Consider the following 18,986-nt stretch of genomic DNA (forward strand, 5'->3'; position numbering starts at 1 on the left):
ACCACATTTCCTTACACTGAAAATCTTTCTGTACACCACCACCATAAAACATCACACCAATTTCTTTGTCATAATAAAAGAGTCATAATTCCTAACAAAAAAATCTGCATTTTCTATTTGTTACTAAAGGCTCACTCATGGCTATCACTTCAAACTGATGAGTTAATGTTTTTAAATAATTTTCAGTTTTAACAATAATAATAATACTTCTACTATGTAAATGCAAGATATAAATAGCCTCCAAATTTATATTGTTAAATTGATTGTTGGAATAATGTTCAGAATGGTTTGTATCATTATAATAAAAATTTGCATCAAAATCACTGTTGTTTTCAAAATTAACTAATTTATGTTCAATTGGATCAGCTGCAGCTGCCCAGCCAAGGAAACTCATGTCTTTAAGCTCATGCCAGAGAAGGTTTGGACCTCTGTAGTTAGTGAGTTAGTGAGCTCTTTAGAAAGATCCATTCTTTCATAGATGCTATTTTTAACAATTTTAACAATAGATGCTATATGCTATTTTTTTTTTTCTTGAATCAAGAGATATGGGCCTGTACTTCCGTCCAAATAGCAAATTCTTAAGATGATGTATGTAAACCGTTATTGTGTTGTTTTCCTGGGTATTAAAAATAAATAATTAAATGTTTTATCTTGGCTTACAGGTATTTCTCCAAGTCCAACAAACCCTCCTGGTATGAAAAAAATCCATTTTCTTCTAATTATTGCTTTTACTTTAAATTTAACAGGGTGGGATAATTGTATGGCACCAATCTTCATTCACTTTAGAAAAAACAAGAAGTGTGTGCATATGTTTGATTTTTTTTTTTAAATTTGCCTAATACGGAAGTTTGCTATGAAATATGTTTCAAAAATTCTATAGCTGTAGTGACAAATATGTTGTGTATGAGAGACATCACCATATGTTATAACACATTTAATTTGACCTCCTAGGACCTGGTGTCCACATATGTGGACATCACATTTTGGGTTGTCTAGACCAAATTACTAAATTTTGCTCTTCAAGGGCCTGATATCCACTTACAAGGACGTTATACTGCCACTGTTCTATCGAAATTTAAACCGAATGTCCTCATATGTGGATCTCATTTTTCTCAGAAACAAAAATCAGGTTAAAAAAAATCACATAGTTCTTTGTTTTTAAATTCATCAGGTCCCAATCAGCCCAAATAGCAAAGAGAAATTAAAAATGCATGCCACGAAAGAGTTCGGGTCTTGGGAGGTTAAAGCACGAATGTCTATTTACCACAGATTACTGTAACATGACAGCTTTTTCAATAGTCGTTAACTTGTAAAGTCTCAATAGAAGTAGAGACATGTTAGATAAATGTGATATAAAAATAAAAAAAAATTATGTGAAATTGTTTCTCATAATTGTGAAAGAGTTTTGTGATGATTTTCTTCTTGTCTCCTCTACAGAGCCAGTGAAGTTTATTATAGACTTGAACTTGCTCTTCCCAAGATCCAGTCTGCCCCCAAATTTCATTGATCTATTCAGAGGCTATGTGAGAAATGTGTCCTTCCCCCAAAACATCACTGAGTCTTTAATACTAGAAGACTTGAACTTCACCACATGTAAGAATTTTGTGCTCAGTCACATTTAAATGTGTTCATACTCTGGTGCATGATTTATGAGCTGTGTTTGGTCATTCTCTTAAATGTCTTTATCAGGGTGCTATCCAAACTCCACTGGAGGACTGCAGTGTCAATGTGAGGACCAGTTTGCCTGGTCATGTGACAAATGTGGCCTATACGGTGCATGCAGTAATGTCACCTCCCAAACCTGTGAATGCATCAAAGGGCTTCCTCCTGGTGGAGAGTTCTGTGAACCAATCACAAGTAAGCAGCTTGTAGCTGAAGAAATAGAATAATTTTCAAATCCAATCCTCTGAACTGCTCATCTTAGAGGAGACGCAGGGAATACAAAAGAGTGTCTCTGGGTGCTCTGTTTTTTATGCTCTGCCAAGTACCTACTCACCTTCCTCCTCTGTCTCCCCCCATCTAGACATCCAATCATGTTGGTTACATAAAATCATCCAATGTCCAGCCACACCCTATCCGTCTCTCTATATCTATCTCCATCCTCCCAGTCTAAACTCTAAAATCACTTTAATACATTTTCTATTTTATTCTTAACATAGAAATTCCACCACTTCAACATTCAGTCATATATGGTTATACTCTATCTTTAGTACATTCTCACATGAACAGTCATTTTAACGTAATCTCTTTTTAATCCAGAAATCGTTCTTTTAATTTTTCTCTTTATAACTGTGTATATATTATATAAGCCAGACATTCTTTAGTGGCTCTTGTGTATAGCTGCCACCCATTCTCCCACAATGATATCTTTCAAGGATGTTTCCAGCCAGACTTTTAGTGAAAGGGTTGTTATTAGAATCATCATCATGGTTTATTTTTTGTTATTCTTTATAATGTTTTTAACTTAAACCAACTTATTTTTTACATAACTGATTGCATTCTGACCAGTACTGAGTATAATGTGTGGCAAAATGCTTGTGTCCATATTTAATATGTTTTAAATCTGGTGCTGATTATGACTGAAATTACCGTTTTACAAGGAGAAGAAAATGAAATATTTAAATTTTTATCTTCATTCACAGGTATCTCTTCATGTCCAACAACAACTCCTGGTATGACAAACATCTTGGTTATTTATGCATTTATTCATTTATTTATTACAGGGATAAAGTTCGACCAATTATGTAGTAATAAAACTTACGAAAGATAAGCATTACAGTTCGTTTATGAATCAATTATTTGTAGTGGTGCAACCGATTACGGTTCATCCATAATCCGAACCGATCCCACTCCACGGTTCGGCACGCACGTGATCCGAAGATTCGAAAAAGAAGAAAAAAAGTATGTGTATGGTGGGCGTGGTGGGTCTGTTAAGTGATAGTTATGGCCAGCGCTAGTGGTCCAAGTGGAGGAGCAGAGGAGTTTGCGGTATTTAAGCAGCCCTTTGCTGCCCAATCCGACCGGGCTAAAGCTATTACAAAAGCTACTGGGGTGTTTAACTGCAGACGGGAGGCCGTATTTCATTGTGCAAAACAAGGGGTTTAAACTATTATGCACGTGCTTGAGCCACGCAATGATATCCCGTTCGCGTCCACTTTAGTGGCAAGATCGTTCAGACCTCCAGAGCAACGGAAGTGCGATATAATGAACAGTATGTATTATAGACCCTGTGCACGAGAAAATGCTAAGTTCCTGGTTTGAGACCGGATGTAGGGTTGTACATTTCTGGTAGCTTTACTTTGCGGTCAATCGCTACTAAGATATACTCCAAAATCATGTCCAAAACTCGAAAACGGAAAGATCGCGTTAAGTTACAAAGAGGAGAAGGTGGGAACACTCACCACTGTGTGTCATAAAAAAATCTAATGATCAATTTTGACGTTTAAAGCGTTTAGATCGATCAGTTGTTTACATCACTCAACACAAGCAGAACTGCATTACTGCAGCAGAAGACACATCATCCACATTCAGAAGCACATCTCTGTATAGTGACTGGTCTTATGATTTAAACAGGCAAATGTTCAACATTCAAACTACAGGTGAAGAATAGTCAAACCAGATGTTTCCCCGTTATGTCGAGATCAGCTAGTCAAGTACACACCTACACAGCATGTTAACAAACCGTGAAAAAAAGCCACACAAAAATGAATGATTGCTGGTAACGGTTTCTATACATTAGTATTTACAAAGGGTATGTTGTGAATTACCTTCAAAATTACAGTGGTCCCTCGCTATAACACCGTTCGCTGCGTGTCCTGCGTCCTGATCGCTGCAGACGATCTCCTCCGTGACGTCTCTCCTGTACAGTACAGAATCGCTGCATCGATTGCTAGCAGTGTGACTCTGAAGTGCAGTACTGTATGTCCACGATGTCCACGAAACGTTTTGCACCGTCAAAAAATAAAATTGGCTACTTGATTTCACCTATCGCTGGTTATTTTTAGAACATAACACCCGCGATAAACGAGGGACAGCTGAGAAATATAACATTTGAATCCCTTTTCTCTTTTGCTCTGAGGCACGGGGGAAAATATCGACAAGTCGATGAACATCATTTACAGATATATTGGGTAAATGCCCAAGACATAAACCAGGCGCGAATAGGACACCGGAAACAAAGCTCCCCACAGGAGTTTCCGCACTGGAAGTAGCATATGCTAATGTGCACGTTGCTAAAGCGCCTTGAGGCGACTGTTGTTGTGATTTGGCGCTTTATAAATAAAATGGAATTGAATAGAATTGAGTGATACAAAGACTGTACTGCCCTAATTTTTTTATATAATTGCGTGGAATGAGTCTTGAGTTGAATGTTTTTAACAGGCAAAAAATACTTCAATACGTAAATGTTAAACTTTTGTGTTTTTTCTTTTTTTGCTGATCCAAAAATCCGATCTGTGACTTAAAACCTTCATCCGATCCGAACCGTGAGATTTTTGATCCGTTGCACCACTAATTATTTATATATTAGGTTGTCTCATGTAACGAATGAGGAGAGCTGACTGGAGTAAATTATTGGAAAACAAAGCTAAACTCCTTGATAATCTGACATATACACTGCTTAACACAATATCTTATATTAAATGACATCTCCCATCATTGTAACAGGTCTATGTGATGAATTTTCCCCTTTTTTCCTTCACAGCACCAATGGACTTTGATATAGTCCTTGAATTACACATCCCAACATCCAGTGTGGCCCCAGATTTCAGTGATGTACTCAGACACATTGTGAGAAATGTCTCCCTAAACCAAATCATCACTGAGTCTTTAACACTGAAAAACCTGACCTTCACCACATGTAAGGACTTGATCTTAATTGACTTTTGTACTCAGTCATATGTAATAGTGTTCATGTGATGCCGCATGACTTATGAACTGTGTGTGTTGTCTTAAAAAGGGTGCTATCCAAACTCCACTGGAGGGCAGCAGTGTCAGTGTGAGGACCAGTTTGCTTGGTCATGTGACAAGTGTGAAGTATACGGTGCCTGTAGTGATGTCATCTCCCCAATATGTGGGTGCATAAAAGGACTTCCTTCTACTGGAGAGTTCTGTAAACTAATCACAAGTAAGCACTGAAATCTTCCAGCTGTTGCAAAAGATAAGTGCTTTCACCAAAAACATTAATAAATGTGTCTGACCAGCATGTGTTCATCAACAAAGAGGTATGGTTACTTAGAATCATTTATTAAACATATGCTTCACTGTAAACTTTCTGTTGTTAGAAACAATGGTGTGTTCTTGTTTCCTTTGTCTCTTTTACATGTGTTTTTGGTTTTTCTGTTTTGCTGTTAATCATTTTTTATCATTCACTAGAAAATGAACATTTTAAAGCCATAATTTTCCTCCATAGATGTTGCTTCATGTCCAACAACAACTCCTGGTATGTGAACATCCTTCTTGCTTCTTTGTTCATTCTTTAAAGTATTTTTTTGCCGTAAATATCATTACAAAAAAGATGTGTAGTCACTGTATTTTACGGAAGTGTAGAGCTGCCACCCAGGGAAAAGAAAAATAGAGCCTATATCACGTCATAATGTGAAAAGTTTACTGTTCTAACATTACACTCTTCATGTTTGAACAATATACTATCATGCAAATACAATATACATAATTATCATGTTCGTGAAATATAATATTTATATTGTATGAACATAAAAGTTTTTTGTTATAACGCGAGAGTAGTGATAGTATATTGTACAACCATGAAAAGTATATTGTTAGAACAATAAACTTTTCACATTATAATTAGAGATGGACCGATCCGATATTACGTATCGGTATCGGTCCGATACTGACCTAAATTACTGGATCGGATATCGGAGAAAAATAAAAAATGTAATTCTATCCATTAAATATCACGAAAGCACCTCACAAAACTTGCAACACGCCGTAACTCACCTCAGAACGTTAGCACGTCGGAGCAGTATGCATCACGTGATAGAGCGGCTGTGGCACGCGGGACCTGTCGGTGGTCTGGATAGCATTTGGAGCTTCGCTAGCAACCCGGCATTTCATCTCCGACAAAGTTATCCCCGAGAGAAGTAAAGCAAGTGTGTAAGTCCATCTCTGAATGTTTGTAAAGCATTCCTGCGTTAAGCTTAACAAGCAACTGCCTCTTCTTGCTGCTACTTCAATCATGAAACTGCTTAACGATCAGCTGATCAGCTTTTCTGTCACGAGTCTGTCTCTCTTGTTTGTTTTTGGCCCACTTTGCACCAGAAAGAGGAAACCAGCGGATAAACAACAGCAGCACGTTTACGCTTGATAAGCTGTTGTTAGAATTTATTTAATATTAATTTCTACACCAAGATCTTTTTCTACGTAGCTGACGGCTGGTAACTGTGCAGGGGCGGATCTAGCAAAGTTTAGCCAGGGGGGCCGATAGGGCATTAACAGGGATAAGGGGGCACAAAGACATACTTTTCTTTCTTATTCTCATTTAAAATGTCGAGCTTTTAATAAATAATTATCTGACACCCAAAGTTTTAATTTGATGCAAAATGAATAGAAGTCCATTACTGTATCAAATCAAATCAAATCACTTTTATTGTCACATCACATGTGCAGGTACATTGGTACAGCACATGTGAGTGAAATTCTTGTGTGCGAGCTTCACAAGCAACAGAGTTGTGCAAAATACAATAATGTAAACAAGCAAAATACAAGAATGGCTACATCTGAAACTAATAAATATATGTACAATATATAATAGTATATGCATTTCTGGATGTGTATACTAAATATTTTTCTACGTGTGTGTGTGTGTGTGTGTGTGTGTACACATATTTTACAAATTAAATAGAGTAAACAATAAATAAAATATATAAAATATACAGAGTTGAGACATGTGCAAAACAAGTGGCATTTATATACAGTGTGGAGTGCATAATGTTGAAGTTCCAGTAGTGAAGCTGATGTGTCTATGACGTGTTCAGCAGTCTGATGGCCTGGTGGAAGAAGCTGTCTCTCAGTCTGCTGGTACGGGACCGGATGCTGCAGAACCTCCTTCCTGATGGAAGTAGTCTGAACAGTTTATGGCTGGGGTGACTGGAGTCCTTGATGATCCTCCCCGCTTTCCTCGGGCACCGCTTCCTGTAGATGTCTTGGAGGGAGGGAAGCTCACCTCCAATTATCTGTTCAGAGCACTGCACTACTCTCTGGAGAGCTTTGCGGTTGTAAGCGGTGCTGTTGCCGTACTAGGTGGTGATGCATCCAGTGAGGATGCTCTCAATGGCACAGTGATAGAAGGTCCTGAGGATGCGGGGGCTCATGCCGAATCTTTTCAGTCTCCTGAGAAAGAAGAGGCGCTGCTGCGCCTTTTTCACTGTTTTGTTTGTGTGTACTGACCACGTAAGATCCTCAGCCAGATGTACACCAAGGAACCGGAAGCTGCTCACTCTCTCCACAGCAGCACCGTTGATGGTGATGGGGGTGTGTACTTCTCTGCACCTCCGGAAGTCCACTATCAACTCCTTTGTCTTTGCGACGTTGAGGGTGAGATGGTTGTCTTGACACCAGTGGGTCAGGGCGCTGACCTCCTCCCTATAAGCCGTCTCATCACCATTGGTGATAAGACCCACCACTGTAGTGTCGTCCGCAAACTTCACAATGATGTTGGAGCTGTTAGTGGCTGTGCAGTCGTAGGTGTAGAGTGAGTATAGGAGAGGGCTCAGTACACACCCCTGTGGAGCACCAGTGTTCAGTGTGATGGGGGATGAGGTGATGCTGCCCAGTCTGACCACTTGGCGTCTGTCAGACAGGAAGTTAAGGATCCAGCTGCAGAGGGAGCTGCTCAGTCCTAGATCCTGCAGTTTCCTGTCCAGCTTCGAGGGAACGATGGTATTGAATGCTGAGCTGCAATCTACAAACAGCATTCTCACATACGTGTCTCTCTTCTCCAGATGTGACAGGGCAGTATGTAGTGTCAGGGCTATGGCATCATCAGTGGACCTGTTGTGGCGGTATGCGAACTGTAGAGGGTCCAGTGAGTTGGGTAGTGCAGAGCAGATGAAGTCCCTGACCAGCTTCTCGAAGCATTTGCTTACGATGGGGGTCAGGGCTACAGGTCGCCAGTCGTTCAATGAGGAGATGGTGGAGGATTTGGGTACAGGGACGATGGTGGCCATTTTGAAGCAGGCTGGGACTACAGACATATAGTGTTAGGGAAAATATTCTAAAACACTTCTTCAGTAAAGACTCAGAGAAGAGAAACACACAGAGTTCTTGCTAGCAAGGGCAGTCTCAGAGACTCGCGCTGAGCTTTGCCCTGGTCTTTATTTATACTTCAGTGGTGTGTGTGTGTGTGTGTGTGTCCTGCTGATCAAAGGGTCATAAAAACACAAAAGGTACATCCTTGGTCAGGAAAGGGTAGTCTCCCCCTCACCCTAAATAACATGGTGAGGAAGTCCAGCAGTTCATCTATATGTAAAGAAGCACTTAAACTAAAACAGACATAGCTACGTTAATCCTGCCGTAAAACAATAAGAGAAAGTATGACCTCTCTCGTGCTCCCAGGATGTGGGTGTGCATTCTAGTGTGGAATACACACCAAGCCTTTGCAGCCTGTTAGAGATCACACACAATTAATTATATGCCTCTAAGTATACATGGTTGAATATTTCCTAATACAAATAACTACATGCAGTATTCTACCATATGCAAACTTATATCACTAAAAGATTATACTGACTACTAAATACAATTTTCCATTGACATTCCCTCCTGTTGTCAGAAAAACTTTAAGTGAGATACCAGTTTGTCATTAATCACACAAAGTCTTCATGTTCCAACAGGTCGGGGTCTTTATCATCATCATCACTTGTCATGGCTATTTATGCAGCAACAGTAGAAAATATTATGCGGTTAGTCATGAGTTTTAGACATGGCAATATACACGTTACAAAAACACAAAATAAAAGTAAAAATATCCCAACTCCGATGAGTAGTCTTTTTAGCACCTGTAACCAGGAGCCAGTTTATAGCCAAGAGAACCAGTCACTTGTATCACTTACATAGTCCTGGTCTTGAGCCTGCTGGATCTGTCTCAAAACATTCAGGGCGTCAGTCATGTTTTATGAATGCACATCGTCTGGTATGGAAGTGCAGCGTGTGGTATTAAAAAGGACGCAAAGTCCCCCTTTCTCTGCTAATAACATGTCCAGAGCTACTTGATGTTGCATCGCTGTAATCCGTAATGCATCAATTTCCTGGTTCTGCTGTTCGTTGATCTTACATGAAGCGTTCAGGAAAAGGTCCAAACCAGTAATCCAGAGTTTCAATTCTCAGCATGTTTTTTCAGTTCCCATCCAGGGGAACAATGAATGGAGTACTTTCTGTCCAGTAGTCCATAATTTAAACTCCTTAGGCACGTCGCCTCCCCATATCGGGTCATGTGGTTGAAGTTTAGGAATCGCTAATCTTCTTTTCCGGCATAGTGTAGAAGTGGTGTTCACTGCAGTCATCCTGAAGGTGTGGTCTGACAGGAATATAGGAGCACATGTTCCTGTCCAGTCTGGGGGCAATATGAAATATGCCCGTTGTCCACATAGCCAGGCCATTCCTTGCACCCAGTATGTGCCGTTAGAGGGTCCACTCATGTTCACAGGTGCGCCCTCTCCGTGGCCTGCAGTTTGGACACAGTTTGTGGTGTCTCCAAGGGGTCTGTTACCTTTCTCTTGCTGGTAACACATGGAGTGGTTTTTTCCGGGCACTTGGTCCAGGGACACTGGGAAATGGATAGAGATATTCCGATTTGTCACATTGAAGTCGATCCAAAAGAGTTGATCACATGTTCCATTACTAAGTCCAACAGCGTATGATATTTTATCGTCGATGATGATTCAGCTGTGTTGGAATCCAATGCCAGCAAAGCTGGCTGCACACTTTGCTCGAGTGTTGTTCATATATTCGCCATATAATGTGGGGTGTGTCGACGTGCTGGGCATATGAGAACAGACATAACAGTCTGTATTTGCCAATTCTGCCTTTGTTCTGTCGTGGATATAACGGTACCAGGCATTATTCATCCACGGATGAATGTGATCTTGCGTCATGTCCCTTAGGTGAGAGTTGTCGTGTGTCCATCTCTTCTGCCTGCCTCCTGGTTCAGCTGCTGTTGAGGTCAGCTGAAGTCCTGTAAGGGTGAGCATCGTAGTCAAGGTAACCAGGAGGGTCCACCTCCCCATGGTTGCACACTGATCCATCACACCTCACACTTGGTTGCCCTAGAGTTGATCAGAGGCTGGAGGTTGGAGTGCGAGCTTACCCTACGGGGGCTCAATCAGCACTCCCCCCTCACCACTGAAACAACCAAGTGTGAGATTTCCCTAATGTGCTGTCTTGGGGGTGTCGGGGTTTCCTGGGACCTCAACCTTTTTGCTCTTTGCTATTTTGCAGGTCAAGGTGATGTTCATAGGAAACTGCTGTCATCACCACCATAGCTTCTGGTTCCTGTGCTTTTCACAGAATCATAATGCCATCCTTAGATTCCCTCTGCGCTGTCGATGGAGCTTGGCACGCTCCCCTCATCCTTCAGGTGCCCATCTGTTGTCCACAATCTCCTCTGTTGGCCTCTGGAAATCCCCTTTGGCACAGCTCTCATTCCAACGCAGTTTCATGGTCCTTGCTGTGGCTCCAAAATCTGATCTCATGATGGGCCCTAACCAGCTTGACCTTTGACCTCAACCACTGCCTGGTGCTGTCAGCTATGCCTGGAATGGTTCTCGCTTCTCACTGGGCCTCTGAAGATTTCCCAGGAGATTACTGCTGCACCTGTATTTTAGAAAAACTTCCATTTGGAGAGCATGTCAACAATCATCAAACCACATTCTTTAGTTCAGTGAACTTATAGGCCATCAAAGCCTCATCTGAACATGGGTGCACCACTTGCATAGGTTTAATACCCGTAAATAAACGGTTAAATCACTGCAACAATAATAATAAAAAACATTGTTTAATGTTAATCCTTGGACTCCACCTCTTGACGCATGGACACTTCTCATGCGTCAACTCACCAAACCTGGATCCCTGTCTTAAAAGCTGGCTCCACCAGGAGCCTGCATACACAAAATCTGGAAATAAAATCAAACTTCACACGTATAAACAATTATATCAAAAAAGTAATAAGCATTCAGTACGGGCGAGACAAGTGTCATGTGCAGGTTTTCTCAAATCATTAAATCACTATCATTACCATAATTCGCCTCAGACATGGATCATCCCATGTGCTCAGTTAACATTAATGTAATCAGTGACTTCTCTTAAGCAAAGTCACTCCACTCATATATTATTATTATTATTATGGGCTCAAAGTGGCCAGCAAAGAGCCCACAACAAACTATTCCATAAACACGTAATCTCTTATTTGTTTTACTCATGTCACTTGTCCGTTTCAGCTGAATCTTCCACATGCAGTCCCAGAAAAAACAAACATAAGCAATACACATTGACTGTGGTCAGACAGAGGTCAGACACAGGTCAACAGGTTCCAGAGGTGCCATAAAAACACCATAAAGTCGACCCTAGCTGTGGAAAAAATGTCAGTCACATGTAAACCCAGAAATCCTATAGTAAAAAAAAAAACACATTAACTAATCCTCTTATAAACCACATGATCAAACACATGAGAAACTGTAATGCTGTAGAAAAGAAAATGCAAATGTTAGCGCTGCGCAGATGTATACAATTTCTCACAGTTTCTTTTACCAGTCAGTCAGCTTTCTTTCCTTTCACTCACGCATTCATACGTTCATTCTTTCTTTCTTTGCTGATAGTGGAATCGATTGTCGCATTTAGTTTCCACTCTCAGCAAAATGACGTCATTTCAAAAAAGAAAAAGAACTTTTGATAGGATTACATCGCTGAATCCGGTTTTGGACAGGGACTTTCATTTAATAATTGTCTCAAATGAGTGGCTTTCTCGATCGGTCGCATAGCACTTTCAATTCCCGACGTGCAGATCTGCTTTAAAGAAAAGAAATAAACAAACAAAATCAGTGCCTGTTCAAAAGATAAAAATGAAAAATAACAAATTATCAAACCAAACTTTCAGTGCACTGTAAAAGTATCAAAATAAAAAGGCCTTGTTAAGTCATGACACAAACTCCTCATCTCAGGTAAATCATACCATTAGCATGGTTCATCATACCATCATACTAATCGGCAGGCTCGACTTCACAACAGAAGAAAAATCATCAGCTAGATTCACTCCAAATCAATCATCAGCTGCACAAAACACAACATAACCCTAATGTCATATTAGCTATGAGTTTAATCACCAGGTCTGTGCTCTTCACTCATCTAAACCACAGATCTATTTTATTCAATTTTCCTTTTCCCTTCATCATAAAACATGTGACATGCTGTCATGCACTTCACAAAAAGTTTATTCTGACATATTCAGAGTTGTGTATCTAAATACAAGATTCACTCGCACATCAAACAGGAAACTCAGTGTTTTAGAGTTTCCACTTCACACACAAACTCCAACACATCTCATTCACTCGTGCTAGAATTCAATCACCTTTCATTAATCTAAAACCGATCAACTAATTTGCATATCAGCTATTAACCCACCAAGTTGACAGGACAACAGGAAAGCATGTTCAAAATAGTATCACAAAAGACAATTTCCCTCATACAGTAAATTACTTGCTGCATCAATCAAGCAGGAAGCTTCTCCCAATTTACCATTTTAACACTAAATTTATTGTCTGATCACTGATTTATCAAACCAGGATTTTTTTTTTTTTTTTTTTTTTTTCCCCACAAAAGTTAAATTGTTGTCCTGCAACTTGGAGAGTCAATTTTTTTAGGATAAATTCAGTATTTGATAACAAGTGTCTGCTAAATTAACACTATTTTAACACTCATGAAAGATAACAAACTAATTTTCATTGCATGTGTGTGGAGCTGTATATCCAGCGGAGCATGCAATGTGCTATGAGTTTCACTGGCCTTTACATCACACGAGGTGACTTGGACAAGATAATAAACAGACTCACACACTTAAAATGTTGTCTAATCTTCTATTTTGTGTTTGGAATTGTTAGTAGGGTTAATATATGTTCTGTTTTTATGTATCCTTTCATGTACCTTCCCCCTTTCTTCTGAAACAGGTTACCATCGGCAACCACACTGTGTGTTGTTAACCCTTCTACAAATACCCTCTTTTAATGTGTAACACTTTGTGTATGGTCTTGTGTTATCTCTGGTGGATATTAGCTGCATGTGTGGTGTCACCTTTCCATTTTCTAACAGTACACTTGCATGCCTCAGTGCTTGTCCTCTTCCTCCTTATGTGGTGGTCTGGACACTGTGTCAATCCTCCACTTCCAGGCAGTCGCTTGTCTCCCCGAATTCCTTAACCTAATTTGATTGCCCACACTAAAACAGCAGCCTCAGCCCTCTTCTGCTCCTTTCCTTCTCTCCCACTTTTCAATGCCAATGGCAGTCAGTTTTCTTCAGCTTTGTCCCGTGTCTCTCTTTGTGCCACTGTCTCTTTCATTGCCATCTCACTCCAAACATGGCAAATGTCAAACTCAGTCTTCTCAGAAGTCCTTCACACACAGTGAGGTTGCAGCTGGCTGGAAACGCATCTCCATCCATCCAATCTAGATGGTGGTTCTTCTCTTTCTGATGCCGTTTGCCCACAGCGCTGCTGGACCTCTCTGCTCAGATTGTCTCTTGGACTCCTGTCCACTGTTAAATGTTCATGCTCGTGCTTCTGAAACTGCACTCGGTGTCTTCAGGGAGAGATTCGTTTCCTTGGAGCTTGCTTGTTCGGGATGAGGACGGGAAGCTGCAAAACAATTCAGCCAAAAAAATTCTGGCTGCTGCCCGTGGAGAATTGATCCAGGTCCATTCCCCACCTGTAAACGACAGACTGAGAGACTTTCATTATTATCCTCACTGCTTAATCAACACATATCTCTCTCTCTCTCTCTCTGTGTTTGTGTAAACAATCCTTTCTTAAAGCAGAAAATGAAATTGTAGTTGTTTTTGGCTGATCAACACAAAACCTTTTCCCTATGATTATTTTTCATCTACAATGTAATTTGTCTCTTTTTCACTCTTTTTTTGTTTGTATTATTATTTTTATTTTTTTTTTTTAATAGCTGGTGACCTGCAGAATCACCGCTCTCACAATCAAAAACAATTATTTTTTCACAGCGCACAAAAACACTGTGACGTCAAACACATTCACACTCACTTTTTCATCTGCGTAAATAAATCACATAGCTGATATATACCATGGTGATCCATAAATATGATCACCAGTTTATTTAACTATTTTTCAACCCAACAAAACAAATAAACAAAAACATAATGCTGATGTTATGAACACTCTACACACAAGTCAAGATGCAGGAAAACTGCTCACGGAAACGCTGCACACTCCAGTTATCACAGTTATCATAGTTCTGTTTGTGTGAATTATCTGCTTTCATTATTAATACCAGTTTATAGGTTGTTATCCTTTTTATTATTAGTTTGAATGCGTTAAAATTAAGTTGTAATTTAGCTTTTTGTTTATTTTACTTTATTCCTCTTGCATTTATATCTATTCAGTCGGGTCTGTTTCCAACCCTTTTTTAAACTACTTCAAACTACTGTGATCTCTAATTTTCACTGGGTGAGGGATTATTATGTTCTTCCTAGTCTGAACTGCTCTCTTCACCTGAGCTGCTATCCTATTTTGAGTTACTGTCTACTTTGTTTCTTCTACCTCTTGCTCTTCCACGATGCATTCCTCTCTCTTTCTTTTGGATTAATTGTGCTCCGGCTTGCTGTTTTTCTAGACATTTCTCATCAGGTGTTAATTTTACTTGTTTATCACCCATTTTCAAAGATTTTGCTGGGCCGTCGCTGGCACGCTTGACTTCAGAGTGGTTTACTGATACGGCCTTCGACTTCACCCTAACGGTGAAGCGGTATCAGTTTTATGAGATGAAACTCAACCGTTCTCCTTTGTCACCAGCACGTGAGCCTCAGCAAAGAAAACAAAAATGGAAGTAGTTCAAGCAGCGTATTGTGCTGTAAAATCAACTTACTTCCAGACACATACACACACATAGACTTTGCGAACTAAGTTGTCACGAGATAATTTCGGCTAACCTCTAAAACTGGTCAAAACACAGATTCCTTTTGGCGTAACTTAACCTAATTTGTCACGAGATAATTTCGGCTACCTCTAAAACTGGTCAAAACACGGTTCCTTTTGGCGAACTTAAACCTAATTTGTCACGAGATAATTTCGGCTACCTCTAAAACTGGTCAAAACACGGTTTCCTTTGCGAACTTAAACCGATTTGTCACGAGATAATTTCGGCTACCTCTAAAACTGGGTCAAAACACGGTTCCTTTTGGCGACTTAGACATATTTGTCAGAGATAATTTCGGCGACCTTCTAAAACTGGTCAAACATACGGGTCCTTTTGGCGAACTTAAACCTAATTTTTTTTTTATTCACATTTCTTTAAAACGTTGCGGCCGTCTTTAATATACCAAATAGTGTTTCTCACCCCTGGACGTCCCACTGGTGATTCATATCATCGGACTGAATCCAACCGCCGTGGACCAGATTATAACACCGGCCAGAACCCGAATTTAACGTCCTGGGGCTCTCTCCTCATCCAAGAGGGCTGTGCACAGGCTTCGGTGCTGGCTCCCCACGGCGTCAGGAATCAGTGCTGGATCTTGGAACAGAGTCACAGATAACAATTCTGATATTTTCTGATCCGGCTACGAAGGACCAAATCAATGTTAGGGAAAATATTCTAAAACACTTCTTCAGTAAAGACTCAGAGAAGAGAAACACACAGAACTTCTTGCTAGCAAGGGCAGCCTCCAGACTGAGAGACTCGCGCTGAGCTTTGCCCTGGTCTTTATTTATACTTCAGTGGTGTGTGTGTGTGTGTGTGTGTGTGTGTGTCCTGCTGATCAAAGGGTCATAAAAGCACAAAAGGTACATCCTTGGTCAGGAAAGGGTAGTCTCCCCCTCACCCTAAATAACATGGTGAGGAAGTCCAGCAGTTCATCTATATGTAAAGAAGCACTTAAACTAAAACAGACATAGCTACGTTAATCCTGCCGTAAAACAATAAAACAAGGTACGACCTCTCCCATGCTCCCAGGATGTGGGGGTGAACCAAGCCTGCTAAAAATCACACATCCTGTCACTACCAAATAACTACAAACAGCATCCTACCATAAGCAAACTTATATCACTAAAAGATTATACTGACTACTAAATACAATTTTCCATTGACAGACAAGTATGTGTGGAAATATATCTTGTGGTGTACAAAAGTGACAGGCTGCATTGAGGTGTAATTAATTCTGTTCCACATGTGTGGACCTGACAAGTCCACACATGTGTGGATGAATTAAAGATTCTGATAGCAGCAGAAGGAACAATTTCCTGTAACGTTCCCTCAGACAGCGAGGTTGAAGGAACCTGTTGCTGAAATTTCTCTTCAGATTATCCAGTGTGTTATGGAAGGGATGGGACTTATTGTCCATGATTGCCAGCAATTTTTCCAGCATTCTATCACTGATCACCTCACCCAGGGTGGCAAGCTTCATGCCAACAACAGACTCAACCTTCCTGATGAGTTTGTTCAGTCTATTTGCGTCCTTTGCTTGGGTGCCTGCACGCCATCGCAAAGAAGATGGTGTTCGCAATAACAGACTGATAAAACATATAGAGCAGCCTGCTGTATACACTGAAGGATCTGAGCCTTTGTAGAAAGTAAAGCCACCTCTGACCACTGGCAGACCACTCCAGCCTGTGATCCAATTGATCGCATTGCTGATTGGCTGAGGAGAAAAAGTATTCATGGTATACCAATAGCATGACCAATTTACGGTGACATAGCAACAAGATGTTATGTCCACCCAAGACAACCCCAATTCTAATTTTTTGTGTAAAAAGTGTGGACTTCAAACTATATGCCTGTTTTTAAATTGTGTTGATAGGCCACGAAAAACCAGAGTTATGATAAAAAATGCAATGTTTTTTTCCTGAATACTATTGTTGTTTATGTTTACTGCGGGAAGAAATGGTAAAAACTGCATTTTCTAAGGAAAGCCCTCAAAAGCACTCTCCGCTTGTGAGCAAAAACAAAAACCAAAAAAAAACCCCACCCTTTCCTATTGGTGGAAAAATGTACCATGTCTATGGAGTGCCAGGACTGCCATAATGCATTAATTAAATACACCATTAAATAATTAATTAAATGTGGCAATAATTAATTAAAATTGGAATTAATTAATTAAATAAATAGTTATGACACATGTAATTAATTAATTATTGACACATGTAATTAATTATTTATGTATTTCACATTTTAATTAATTATTGACACATTTAATTAATTATTTAATGATATATTTATTTATTTCATTTTGGCAGTCCTGGCGCCTGGCTCTCATCATGAAATAATTTTATCTGTCAGCCTCACCCATCAAACTCAGGGGGCGGGGTTAACGCTGATCGAGTCAAAACCATTGCTTTGGCCTGGTGGCCATTGTTTCTAGCACACAACAACCGGCATGTGGAAGCTAACAGAACTGAACTTTGAAAAACCCTGTTTGTGTGTCACCAAATACCGTTTTAATATTTTTTTAGCCGAGAATGTAGTGGTTTAATCTTCATGTGTCTGGTCGGTTTGCCAAGATACAGCCTCTTTGCAAAAGTGCTTCGATGATTTCGGAGACGTCTGCCCAGTCTCACGGCAAAGCATGGGATAGACCCGCTCGCCTCGCAAGCAATCCCACCGACAAAGCGCAGGCCCCGGTACACAGCTGTAGTAACCCCCGCTGACTTCTTTTACTGAGGTTATATTTATCGGTGTTTTATTTCCTGATGTTCTTATGTGTCCTACGTGTTTCAGTCGCCAATTCTGAATTATAACTAACATTAAAAACATGTTTAAGGAGGAGAGAGAGCAAATAAATCTGTTTAACATCTGATCTTTGGGTTTTTGTTCAGTAATCAGCGTGACCTGTGTATAAACGCATAAAAGAGATAACGTTGGTGTTTCTGTCATGTAGTAACTGCTGGCTTTAACTGTACAAAGGTTGTTCGACACTATGAAACACATACAGACTTCATGATGTTCGGCTAATATTTTTATTGCGAATATTAATCATGAGGGTAAACGGCCCTGTACACCACGGAGCGAGGTCAGCATATCCACGATATCCACGATATCCTCAGCTCCATGAGTTAACACAAAGTTTCCCAGCTGACTATCTAACTTCCAACTATTCCAGAGACGTGAAAATTTACAGCATAAAGAAAAGTGTAAGAGACTCAGCAGCAGATTAGAATAACAGTTATACATTTAATAAATCACCAAATGAATCCAAGAAACGAGCAAACCTGTTCCGACAATTTGAGTTTGTATTCCCTCAGCTGCAGACTCGCTGCTGTTTAAATGTTTGAAAAGGAAGATTAGATATAAAAAACGTCAAACATAGACTCAGTCTGCCTTCACATTTGATATGAGGCCAGCACGTATAGTGGCTGTGTCCTGTTTTAAGATCATACATGTAAAATTGTTGTCTGACCTCCGTCGATCCAGCCGCTCAGAGTCCGTGGTTACCATGGTTACTGCATAAGCAGCTATAATGTTAACAGCTGGCACTGAGGAAACCTACCGGCAGCATGGGTGTTTATATTTTTCATTGCAAAACAACTGTCTGAATGGTTAACTGAAGTTAACTTGGATAAATTATAGTTAAGGAGTTTCACAGATAACGCCTACGTGAGCTGTGCGACTGTTCACCTGAAATCAGCAGGCTATTACTGAAATACATGTGCTATATCATAAACTATGATATAAATAGGGAGGTCCTATTAACATGTTTAGTTTTAAAGGACACCTTCCTGCCTTTAGTCTCCTTCATGAGCAGTATTAGTT

General features: G+C 40.1%; 2 protein-coding genes across 2 annotated transcripts in view; one reads left to right on the forward strand and one right to left on the reverse strand.

Moving 5' to 3' along the window:
* LOC120718209 (adhesion G-protein coupled receptor F1-like) overlaps positions 1–922 on the reverse strand; it is a 26,052-nt gene extending 25,130 nt beyond the window's left edge. The window contains exon 1 of the mRNA XM_040006634.1: positions 918–922. The gene's annotated coding sequence lies outside the window, so the exon portion shown is untranslated. The remainder of the gene's footprint in view (positions 1–917) is intronic.
* A 289-nt stretch (positions 923–1,211) lies between these two features.
* Positions 1,212–5,648, forward strand: LOC120718206. Its single transcript, XM_040006632.1, has 7 exons — positions 1,212–1,224; positions 1,438–1,593; positions 1,690–1,857; positions 2,643–2,672; positions 4,703–4,858; positions 4,958–5,125; positions 5,411–5,648. The coding sequence occupies exons 1-7, from the start codon at positions 1,212–1,214 to the stop codon at positions 5,446–5,448; spliced, it is 729 nt and encodes a 242-aa protein (XP_039862566.1). The 3' UTR covers positions 5,449–5,648.
* The last annotated feature ends 13,338 nt before the right edge of the window (positions 5,649–18,986 follow it).

The sequence above is a fragment of the Simochromis diagramma genome, unplaced genomic scaffold (assembly GCF_900408965.1).
Source record: "Simochromis diagramma unplaced genomic scaffold, fSimDia1.1 OVJJ01000520.1, whole genome shotgun sequence".
Classification (NCBI taxonomy): domain Eukaryota; kingdom Metazoa; phylum Chordata; class Actinopteri; order Cichliformes; family Cichlidae; genus Simochromis; species Simochromis diagramma.

Bases quoted from the DNA above. Each gene is read 5' to 3' on its own strand.
- LOC120718206 (XM_040006632.1), top strand. The intron at 2,673-4,702 runs GTATGACAAACA...TTTCCTTCACAG, and splicing joins ATGTCCAACAACAACTCCTG to CACCAATGGACTTTGATATA. The intron at 4,859-4,957 runs GTAAGGACTTGA...TGTCTTAAAAAG, and splicing joins AAACCTGACCTTCACCACAT to GGTGCTATCCAAACTCCACT.